Source organism: Petaurus breviceps, unplaced genomic scaffold (assembly GCF_028583685.1).
Source record: "Petaurus breviceps papuanus isolate PSGF00001 unplaced genomic scaffold, PetGlider_PUasm1.0 90792, whole genome shotgun sequence".
Lineage (NCBI taxonomy): Eukaryota > Metazoa > Chordata > Mammalia > Diprotodontia > Petauridae > Petaurus > Petaurus breviceps.
This window is the reverse complement of record NW_027187347.1, coordinates 8,742,614-8,754,903: the sequence shown is the minus strand read 5'-3', so window position 1 is coordinate 8,754,903 and position 12,290 is coordinate 8,742,614. Positions and strand designations below refer to the sequence as shown.

General features: G+C 40.9%; 1 protein-coding gene across 1 annotated transcript; it reads left to right on the top strand.

The window, feature by feature from the left end:
- Window positions 1–1,473: 1,473 nt before the first annotated feature.
- Window positions 1,474–10,909, top strand: LOC138147507 (putative speedy protein-like protein 3). Its single transcript, XM_069070024.1, has 6 exons — window positions 1,474–1,486; window positions 3,832–4,059; window positions 4,836–4,894; window positions 6,650–6,735; window positions 7,535–7,709; window positions 10,736–10,909. The coding sequence occupies exons 1-6, from the start codon at window positions 1,474–1,476 to the stop codon at window positions 10,793–10,795; spliced, it is 621 nt and encodes a 206-aa protein (XP_068926125.1). The 3' UTR covers window positions 10,796–10,909.
- The last annotated feature ends 1,381 nt before the right edge of the window (window positions 10,910–12,290 follow it).

The window sequence follows — 12,290 nt, the reverse complement described above, 5'->3', positions numbered from 1 at the left end:
CTCACACTGAAAATTTTACCATCTCTGAACGGGTATGAGTTAGCTACAGCACATTCTTTGTTGGAGTATAGGGAAAGAGGTTGGAGGAGAGTGACCAGCTTGAAAGGTCAATGATAGGGTCAGACTGAAAGGATGACTGAGATTGTAGTAAAGGATAAGGATAGCAGGATATAGAAAAAATTAGAGGTCCTAGGAACCATAAAGAATAGATTTAGGAAAAGGAAAATAATTTATTAAGCATTTACTAGATGCCAAGCATTGAACTAAGCACTTAATATTGTTTCATTTGATCTTCATAACAGCTCCATGAGGGAGATGCTACTAATTTCTCCGTTTTACTATTAAGGAAATGGAGGCGGAGGTTATGTGGCTTGTCCAGAGTTACACAGTATCTGAGGGTGGATTTGAACTCAGGTCTGTCCTGATGTGAGACCCAGCATTCTATTCATTGTGCCACCTCACAGGCACCCAGATTTGGGAGGTGTGAGACTGAGGAAGAGATGAAAGGACAGGAGATTGTTATTAGAGGGGAGAACTTCCAGATCATGGAGGTGGTATAATCATGGGTCCAAAACTGATCTCAAGGCCCGGGAGATTTGTTACAATGGAAGCCAAGGTGATTCCTGTGGGGAATGATTTCTCTAGTCCTGGGCATTAATTGTTAGTTAATTAATTAATGAAGTAACCACTTCATTCCACCAACTCTCCCCAGCACACCCCCCAGGCAGCAGTAAAGGGGGGTTGGGGTGGTCTGTTTGAAGTTGAGGCCATTTCTTGATATTATTACATTGGGAAGATATATCCCTGATCTCTCAGGTGGAAGTTTGGGACCTCCTTGGGATCAATGGAACTTTTGTAAACAATTTAGCATCCTTCATGCCCCTTAGCTTTTGGACATCTCAGAAAGGAAAACACATTCAGGAGATCCTACCTTGGAGAAGCACTAGTCTGGATATTGTTTTAAGATCTGACCTGTGTGTAAGTGGGAAAGGTAATAATTTTCTGGGAAGGCCAGGCAAATCCTAGCTTTCCTGAGATGGAGAGCCTATTGACTTGCTCTCCTTGATGCAACCAGAATAATGTTCTTCTTCCCTTTTCCTCACTCCAGCCACTTTTCCCTTCATGTCAGAATGATGGGCCCCAGAGGTTTCATGTGGCCATTTGAATTTGAGCCACATTGCCAGTTCTCATGTGGAACTGTCTGATGTCACTTGAGAATCCAAGTCTCATGCATACTCCAGAACCTTCGGGTCTATTTGGTTCCAAACATTCAACCAAGCTCAGTGTTCAGTCAGTGCTGCCTGCTCATTATCACCTTTGGCAAAGAGAGAGAAAGATTGGATGGGGACAGTGGATTCCGGCTGACACAGAGGACTGGGAAAACCCAGACTGGGGGGGGGCAGCTTCGAGTGGGGCTGTCACTTCCATCTCAGAAAGGTCCCAGAAGTTTTTATTAGATAGGTTAGAGCTGCCATGGAAAGTTCAGGTGGGTGAGGAGACAAGGAGGGCTGTGAGCGGCTGGGAGTGATTTGGTCTCCTGGGAGTATTTTAAAAATGTCCTCCTAGTATGGTCCCATGTGAGATAATTCTGTGATATCCTAGACAATTATAGAGCTTTGCACAAACTATGCAAGCAGAAAAGATTGAAAGCCTTAGTTCCTTCCTCAAGGATGACAGGTCCCTTATCCTAGCTAAGATATGGGGTAAACACTTATAATAGGGGTTCTTGACCATTTTTGCAACAGAGACTCCTTTGGCAGTCTGGTGAGATCTGTGGACTCTTATCTCAGAATAATGTTTTTAAATGCATAAAATACACAGGATTAAAGGAAACCAATTATATTAAAATATAATAATCAAAGTATTAAAAACAAACAAATTCATGAACTCCAGGTTATGGAGTATGGAGTTCAACACTGGCCTATGGCATATCAGCCAAAGGTAGCATGAAGGATGAGTTTGAAGGACATAGGGTGGTGTTAGGAAAATGGCAGTATGATGGCACAGTGCTGTCCTGGGGGACAGGCCATTTAGTTTCAAATCCTGGCTTTGTTCCTATCTAGCTTGTGACATTTAAGTACTTACCACACTTCTCTGCTTTTACTTTTCTTCACCTGTATGATACGAGGTGTTGAAGTAGGTTTCTTTCTAGTTCTCAGAGTCTACGGTTTTATGAAGTAAGTTAAACTTGTTTTTGGCTCCCTCCTTCCAGGTGCCTATCCCATTTATTTAGGCAGTGCACTGTTGTGGAAAATCAGGGAAGATCTGGCTTCCAATTCAGTTTCCCACACTTACAGCTGGGTAACCTGAGGCAAGTCAAGTAATTGAAAACCCTGATGCCTCATCTATAAAGGGGAGATAATAATGACTGTGCTATTTACCTCACAAGGCTGCTGTGAATATTATATACAATAATCAACATAATAAGTATTTTATGAACCTTAGAAAACTATACAATTAGCTATCATTGTTGCTCTCAGACAGGCTGTTTTTTGAAAGGGTGTTAAGTGAATCAAATCTCTATATAAGTCTTCTCGTTATTAGATTTTATCCCCATGTATTTCACTTTTTCCAAATCTTCTTTACTTGAAAATAGTAGAATTAGTTAGATAAATGCTCTATGAAAAGGGAGATACAAACTGAATCATTGTCTGTGCTCTCAAGGGGTTTACAAATATAATAAAGGAAATGATGGACACATAGCCATCAAACAAAACAGACCATGATCAGTGCCCAAGAAAGGTACCCTAGGAGCTAAGTCCTTTCAAGGGAAAGAGAGCCTTCACTTTCAGTTGGGACTGATCAGGGACGACTTCATGGAGGAGGTGAGATTCAAGCCTGTCCTTGAGTGATGGGCAGGATTTCAGTTAAGTGGAAACAGTAGAGAGTTTATCAAGGATGGTGTAAGCAAAGATTTGGAGGCAGAAAAGCACAGGACATAGTGGAGAAAACACAAAATAGTGACGCAATTTGTTGTCTCTTGGCTGAAAATTTGGTATCAAAGTTGATCATGAGAAAGGATGGAAATAAACACAAATGGTGGGAAAACAGGGATGATCAGCAGGCCTAGGGAGGTGGCAGTGGTAGAATTAACTAGCATTTATAGGGTGCTTTAAGGCTTGCAAAATGACTTACAGATATTTCATTTGATTCATTCAACAACCATGTGGGGTAGGTGTTCTTATGATCCACATTTTACAGAGGAAGAGGGGAGAATTTAAGTGACTTGCCCAGGATCACAGAGTTAAGGATGTATCTGAGGTAGGATTTGAATCCAGGCCTCCCTGACTTCAGGTGCTGCTCCCTATCCTAACTGTCTAGGTGGTGGAGAACTCAGAGCAGAGCTGTGTGGGTTACCCAGTGATTCTAGCCAGTTGTTAATGAGCAGTAGTCTACTGGGGGCCCATGGAATTAAGCATAAGGAATCAGGGCTCAAGGCTATACAGAGAGATGATTTGGGATTGAGTCTTAGGTATTTCAGGAGGTGGTGATCCCTCTATCTATCTGATGCATTAACTACCATGTAGTTCAACCACCCTCCTTTATTCCTACCATATGGGCAGCCAGCCCATTTGTTACATAGATATCTTACAAGAGCACTGAACTTGGTCAGAAGATATGGGCTCAAGTCTCAGTGCTCCTACTTACTAATGACATGGCCTAGCTAGGGAGGGACAAGTATGCTAATATCTCTGAGCCTCAGTTTCCTCATCCATAAAAACACCTTCAGTGCAGGCCACTCAGTGCTATTGTGAGTGCCAAATGAGGCAATGAGGACCCTCTCTGGTGCCTTCTTTCTCTGATTCTGCTTTTTTTTTTTTTACTCAGTAGCTTCCTTGCAGGCCACCCCCAAGGTTATAATAGAGGCTTATGTACCTTCAACCTCAGGGAATATCACACAGTCTCCATCTCTGTCAGAAGAAAGGAATGAGAGTAGACAGAAAAGAAAAAGGAAGGTATGGTCAGTGATTGAGTCAACAGACACAAAGCTTGTTCTAAAAAGGAGAAAAATTGCTGACTTCCGCCCAGAAGATTTAGAAGCTTTCTTCAGGCTGCTGGGTAAGAGATACCAAGATAAGGAACTCCTGTTTCATATTTACCCAACTACATTCCCAGTGTTCAGAGCCAAATCTGCTTACAATGAGCATAATACCCAGGAACCTAAACCCCAGGAAGGTCAAATTCAAATTAATTCAACAACAAGTATAAAGTGACTAACAGCAATAATCCCTTAATCAATTTGGATTGAGGTGGGCAGGGGGGCTCCATTTCCTACCTAGAATTCTTGTCTGGGTACACACCCAAGACACTTTAGTCCATTCCTCAAAGGGAAAGGAGATTCCCAGAAAAAGAGAACTCTCCAAAAGCTAGAATTAGGATCTATGAACTAATGCCATAGAGAGACAGATTTCAGCTCTAAAGCAAAACTTTCTGACAATTAAAACTGTCTCCAGATGGAATGTGTTGCCCCATCAGTCGCTGGTGGTCTTCAAGTTGAGGTTGGAGGACCACTTGGTGAGGATTCATACATCAGGTAGGGTTTGGGCTAAATGACCACTGAGATACTTTTTCAAATCAAGTTTTTCAAGTTTATGATTCTGTGATTCTAATTGTCTGACTTATGATCATGGTATGACAAATTATCATATCCTTTAGGAAAGGCCTATGGGGACAAGGTTGGAGAGCAATCTAGTCCATGGTTCCTGCTTCTATTAAAAAAAAAAGCCCAGCTTTAAGGTGTCCTGGCATTTATAACTGTGTCCAGAGCTCTCCTCTGGGACTGGAGTGTTCATGATTTCCTCACCCTGTTCTGATGCAGCCTTTCTCCTCCACAGAAGACCCCGTCATTAGGAAATTCTTGGACTCAGACAGCCATTTTAAAGTGTCTGATAAGGTATCTACAGCTCCCCTGGACACTTTTCTCTGGTATTTGTTTTCACTCTGTAAAGCTGGGGTAGGAAGGACCTCTTGTTGCATGTCTACTTGACACTTCAGAGGAGATGGGTTCAGGGGGCTGACTGTTTGCATTGGGGAAATTGAGGCAAAGTGCTTTCAAGCCCAAGCTGGGCTCCATGCTTGGACTGATTATTCTATTACCTCTAGGCTGTTCCACAGCATAGGCATTCAAGGACCTTCTGGAGGTATGCATAGCCAGTAGTTTCCTATGGGACAGTGGTCCCTACCATGTGGTGCCCTTGTATCTCAGTGACATCCCTGAAGTCAAGGAAACTTTAACCTCACTGCTCCTTCAAGGCTTAGCCTCTAGGCAGAAGGGTCCCATAAATTTTCCAGGTATTTAGCCTTTGTGCCGGTGGGTAGTAAGGGAACTAAATGAGATAATATAAACCTCAAAGCACTACAGAAATACTAGGTATTAATGATGTTGATGATGATGTGGGAGGAGGAAGTTATTTCTTACTTTTGGCTTAGCCCAACCCATAGCTGAGCTCCTTTCCATTAAAATAGTCACACTAGGGTCAGGGCTAGTCATAGAGAAAATGGTGGGCAAAGATGATTGCAATTTTTCTTTTTATAACATAGCCTATAAATGCTATTAAATAGCACTTAGCTAAAATATATAAGTATATTTTATTTATATAAATAAAATGATAAAATGCTACATAAATAATGTTTTATGATTTGCAAAGTGCTTTACAAATATCTCATTTTATCCTCACAACAACTGTATGAAGTAGGTGCTATTATCTCTATTTTACAAACGAGGAAATAGAGGCAGGCAGAGATTGCCCAAGGTGGCACAGCTAGGAACTGAGGCCAGATTTCAGTTTATGTCCTCCTCATTCCAGGTCTGTTCATTGTGCCACCTGGCTCCCTCATGCCCTCCATCTCCCTATCTAAATAAACATTGAAAGTCATAGGGTCTCCCAGCCAGATGGATTATTGCTTTATATGTGGTGGGGGACCCATGCTACCCCTTTTATTCCAACAATTCCCTGCATTCAGGTACTTTGCTCTTTATAGTAAACTCCCCTTCAACGTCCACCCTAGACTCTTTCACTGCACTCTCCTATGCCTTCCCTCCTCCTCCCCATTTAGTTCTTATTCTTTTCTCCGAGCCAGAATTTGTTGTTTTTACACTCCTCAGCATCTTAGCATTTCAGTCGAGCTTTAAAAGTTGGGTATGATTTCAAGTTTCAAAGATAAAAGGAAAGGGCATTCTGGGTGTAAGGAACACCTTTGCCAAAAGCAGAGATAGGAAAACTTCCGATGTGTTTATTGAATAGTTAGTAGTTCAGCTTGGCCATGTTTTAAAGTCATAGGAAAGGTAGTAAAAGGCTGGAAAGTATAGTAATGCCATTCTGTGGAGGCCCTTTCAAGGACCCTCTGGAGACAATGGCCCTGTCTTTCTTTGTCTAACCTATTAAGGACTCCAATCATTGTTAGATTATGTCAAGGCCCCGTTTTGGGTATGGGTTGCTCCTCAAACCACATAGACAACTGCTTAACTTACTGCCAACATAAACACTAGTTTGTCTTGAGAAAACACAGTCTCTCTGGACATCAGTTTCCTAATCTATAGAATGAGGGGTTACCATTACATTGGAGGGCCCCTAAAATCTTTTTCGGCTCTCTAATTTTTTAATTTCCTGAGTTTGCCTCATTGACCATGTCCCTTTCTTTTTATCAGTACCTGCTCTCCATAGTTGTAGAATACTTTGGCCGGGTGAGACTTCCTGCTTACACTTATAACCGGATCCATTTTTTTGTGGCACTGTGAGTATTTCTCAAGGACCAGAACTCTCATCCTCTCCACTTATCTACGTAAACATTGAAACAGGGTTTCTCAGCCAGGGGGATCACTACTTTAGGTATGATGGGGGCCAATGCCATCCCTTCCATTCCAACAATTCCCTAAGCTGTCCTAGGCAATAGAGACTGCTGATTTATCTGCATTGTGGATATATAGAAGAGAAAGAGAAGAAATCAAGGGTTGGAGTCCTAGTTTGGAGCATGCAGAATGATGGAGGAAGGAAAACTGGGATTCAAGGGGCTTTGTGAGGGCCACCAGAAACCTTGAATTGACTACTAATGGCTCACCTTCCCTACTTTGGAGAATACTTGTCCATTATTCCAATTTGATTATACCTGATGACTCACCAAAGTGCAGACCAGGGGTTCTTGCCGTTTTTGTGTGTGTCCTGGATCCCTTTGGCAGTGAAGTGAAGACTATGGATCTTATCTCCAAACAATGCTTTTCAATACATAAAATAAAATACATAGGTTTATGAATGAAAACAATTATATTGAAATATAATAAGTTCCAAGTTCGTGGACTCCCTGAAATCTCTGTGGACCCCAGGTTAAGAATCCCTGTTCTGGACTCTATCTCTTGTTTCTTCTGATATAGACTTTCTATTTGTTTGGAGTAAAGCTGTTATTAGTTCCTAACCTATATATTACCTGGGTTATTTTGGGTGCTTTTTTCTTAGTTCTCCACTGCTACATTTGACTGGTTCTGAGTGGTCTGTCATTACTAGGCATCTGTTTAGCATTTCTCCTTCCCTTGTGGCAGATTCATCGCCAATCAAATTGAGGAAGATGACATGAACTCTAAATTCAATATGATGCCTGTCCTTTTTGGAAAGAGACTGTGGCGTAATCTCTACTATGATTTCCAGCGGGTACAGAGAAAATTCATTGTCGCCATGAACTGGAGAGTTCTTGTCACTCGACAGATCTGTGATGAAGTGAGTGCCTGGAGGTGGGTGGTTTCACTGGGAGGCTGTGACATTGACACGGGGGTATGATCAGAGCTCAAAAGAAGAAAGACTGTTCATGTTCTAGTCCTCATCTTCTAAAAGTTTTCATTAAAAGAAAACAGGCAAACCTAAAATCAGTAGGGCACAGAAATGCCACTGCCCAGGCAGAGAGAACAGCAGAAGACAAAAGCAAGAGAAGGAATATGTGATCAAAGATGAAGAGTTAGAAGGGACCTCAGGGTCCACCGAGTACATTTCCTTTATTTTACAGATAAGGAAACAAGTCTAGAGAGGTAGGGTGACTTACCCAAGGCCACAAAGGTTGTGAGTGGTAGGCACAGGATCTAAACCCAGGTCCTCTTATTACAAATCTAGTGGTCTTTTCATTCTGCCATGTACATTTTGTGGTGCTTCACAACTCTGAAGCTAGGACTTTACTCACCCTGGTATGTAAGTATGTGTGTGTGTTTGTATATATGTGTGTGTGTGTGTATGTCTGTATTTCTATATATGTGTATATGCATATACATATTTGTATGTGTATGTATATAAACACCTACGTTTGTGGGCAGACACATACATTTGTGCATGTACATGTGTGTATACACACACAGAGATTATTATAATAGCCTAGTGACTGGTCTTTCAGACACAAGTCTCTTGAACTCCTGGCCATTCTCCACTCAGTTGTCAAAGTAATCTTCTAAAAGTACCTGTCTGACCATGGCACTCCACCCTCCCCTCCCCAATAAATTCCAGTAGCTTCCTATCATTTGCAGGATCAAATATAAACTCCTTTGGCACTCAAAGCCCTTTTAAACTAGGCCCCTCCTTCATTTCTAGTCTTCTTGTACATCGTCACTAAATAGACTCTTTCACCCAGTGACACTGACCTCTTTGCTGTTCCTAAAACAAGACACTTTATCTTTCAGCTCCGGGCATTTTCTTTGGCTGTCTCTGATAACTGGGCTGCCCTCCTTCCTCATCTTTGCCTATTAGCTTCTCTGGTTCCTTCAAGTCCCAGCTAAAACCCTATCTTCTACAGGAAGTCTTTCCTGCTCCCTCTTCATTATACCACCTTTTCTGTATTATTTTCAATTTATCCTGTACGTAGCATATTTGTACATAGTCATTTGTCTGTTTCTCTCCTCAGACTGAGTTTCTCAAGAGCAGGGACTGTCTTTTACCTTTCTTTGACCCCTCAGTGCTCAGAACAATGCCTGGCACATAGTAGGTACTCATTGTTATTGAGAGACAAAGACCTTGAGGGAGTATGTAGGTTTCACCATTTCACTTTTTTAAAGACAAGAAGACTTCAGTTTAGAGAAGACAGGTGGTTTCCCCAAAGTGGTGGAACCAATACCCAAACTGAGACCTTCTGACTCAAAAACTGGGTCACTATTCACTGCCTCACGATAACTTTTCTAAATACAGTTTCTATGCATAACAGTTGGTTTTCATATGGGAGGCTGTATCTTGTCCTTTCACCAAATTCTTTTTCTGATGCCTCATCCCTTAATTAAGCTGCCTGCTAAAGCACACAAAGATAGAGGGGTTGAGATCTGTCTTAGTGGAGGGATTAAATACAGGGGTGACAATATTTAAGTGGAGAAATGGTGTGGCAGAGAAAATCAGAGGGTTTGGACTCTTCTTTTGCCATCTCCCAGCTCTATTACTTCTGCAACCTTGGGCAATTGCTTAACGTCTCATGATTTGCTCATGTGGAAATAAAGCTTACCATGATTTCTGAAAATCCCTTCGTCCTTTAAAATACTAAGAAAGTCCTTGTCTGGGCTGCTTATTTAAGAGTAAACACAAACTATCAGGTGCAGAATCAAGGTGAGAAACAGGAGATTGGTGCAGTACATGGAGTCAGGAGAAGCCTTGATTTGACTCTCATCTCTAACACTAGGTATATGACCATTGGAAAGTCACTTTCTGTAAAATGAGAAGAATCATATCTGTCATCATTATTTCTCAGGGTTGTGAGGGTCCAATGTAATAATGCATGTAAAAACACTTTGTAAACCCTGGAGTGTTGTATAATGCTATTATGTATGCACAGAAGGTGTGTCAAACTTTTATTCCATCTGACCAGGAAAGTGGAGGACATAAAATAAAGGAAAGATTTCAGGAGGTTTTTTTTTTGGAAGGAAGAAGGAGGTAGGAACTGGTAATGGGATAAAATGATAATAAACATTTATATGGCACTTTAAGGGTTTACAGGGAACCTTTCTGTTTTTTAGCCTTTAAGAAAGGTCTCCATTTCACAGGCATAGAGAGGTAGCTTAATCAATTTGTGAGGAGCTGTGCAGTTAAAAAGAACTTAGTCTTCTTGACTTCAAGACTAGTGCTTTCTTCCATCATACCCGGGGGAGTAGAAGACTTGAGTGCAGATATGAGTGGCTGTAGGAAAAATAAATAGAAAAGAGTAAAGATATGAGAGAAAATAGGAAAAATAGATAAAAGGTAAGTATTGGGGAGGTACAAGGTGTGAAAAAGGCTGGAGCCAGCTGATATAAAACCTTGAAAATTAGGATAAAATATCTTGATTTACTCTCAAGGAATAGGGTGATGAACAAATGTAGATTAAAAAATATGAAGGAAAGGATCATAGATTTAAAGCTGAGACTTTAAATATTCTTGAGTTCACCTCCCCCTCATTTTACAGATAGAGAAACTGAGACCCAGAGAAATTAAATTACTTATCTAGGATCATATAGCTAGTGGATGTCTGAAGTGGTATTTGAATTCAGATCTTCCTAACTCTGTGGTAATGTAGTAGAGGCATTTGTTATCCGCTACGCTACATTGTTAAGATTGATAGTAATTAATGCCTGAGAGAGAAAGGATAATTAAAGCAAGTATAGAATACAGTGTGACCAAGGTCTAATCAAAGGATTTTTGTGTATGGTCAATGACAAACATTGGATTTAACTAATGTTGGAAAGGACACAAGAGTGAAGGGCAAATGTTACACAAACTTCTTACCTTTTTATCTAATTTGCTTTTAGATCCAAGCCCAGGCCCCTACACACTGGGTCTGGGAGAGGGACCGAGAACTCCTCACTTAAACTCCAGCTTTAGGAGGGTGGGATGGAGGGAATAGAATGGATGATACCAACATTCCAACAAAGCCAGGGTGAGTACCCATTCCTGATAGCCCCACTCCCTTGCTCAGACTCATCAAAGACAGAGAAACTTTGTAATAATCAGTTGCCTGCCTCCTGTAGGAATTCAACTTTAGGATATTGCCATATTTCATTTGGAAACGGCTTCTGAGGTATATTATTTCTGTATGTACCCATTAGAAAAGTGACCTTACCAAGTGATGATGGTATGTCCCAGGAAATGTGTGCATTTAGGATCCAAGTAGGTACCACTTGTCTGATATTCACAAGTAATTTGTTTATATGCTGTCTAAGCCAGATGAGAATACAATGAAGATCAACTGTGTTAAAATGCCAAAGACAACTTATGTGTGATTTCTCAGTGAGCTATGCTCTAACCTCTATACTGAAATGTATACCAAGGCTGAATCAGGTATGAATCATTCTGCTTTTAGAAGGAATTGGAATATGATTTTTTTTTCAGAATCATGAAAGCAGTTCAAAATTGTAAGGGAAATTGTTGGCTAAATTATCCAGGTGGGACAACCCTAATGAGAAAGCTGGAATATAGCTTAGTCTAAGAGTTTAGTACTCCATTAAGAGTCATAATCACTCAAGAGGAACATTTCTGGTCCAATCTATAAGTACTTAAAAGTGGGAGGTTATAAGAAAATGGGTGGATCATCAGTTAGTCTCAAATACTTCTGAATAAGACAAGGGCTTTGGTTCATCAGCAGAGAGCTATTGGAACTGACTTTCCTAGAAGGGAGACTGCAGTTTCACATTGACTTTGGGATAAAATGCAAAGACTTCAGCTTGATTTTTTTTTAAAGCAATCAGGGTTAAGTAACTTGCTCAAGGTTACACAGCCAGTTATTTCTGGGTGTGGCGCTAAGTATCTGAGCCCGGATTTGATCCCCAGGTCATCCCGACACTGGGGCCGGTGCTCTTACTCTCTGAATCACCTGGCCGCCCCATCAGCTTGACTTTTAAAGTCCTAGATGATTAAAGTCCAACCAACCTTTCCAGATATTTCATATTATTTTCCTTCACATACTTTTGGATTTCAGACAAATTGAATAAGTTATTCCCTGAACCTGACATTATATTTTCTGTGCCTTCACACAATCTAATCTTCCAGTTTCAGACAAATCTTCCAGTTTCAGACAAATTGAATAAGTTATTCCCTGAACCTGACATTATATTTTCTGTGCCTTCACACAATCTAATCTTCCAGTTTCTGTGCCTTCACACAATCTGCTCTCTAAATATAGAATGCACTCTGCCTTCATGTCTCAGAATCATCTTTCTACAATATTCAGCTAGGTCATCATGTCAGTGAAGCCTTCCAGTTCCCCAGTTCATTAGCATAGGGAGAGAAGTGAGTTTGGTGTAGCTATAGGAAGGATGATCAGGGGACCAGGCATAGTAGTATACACACCTTTTATCTCTGCTGGTG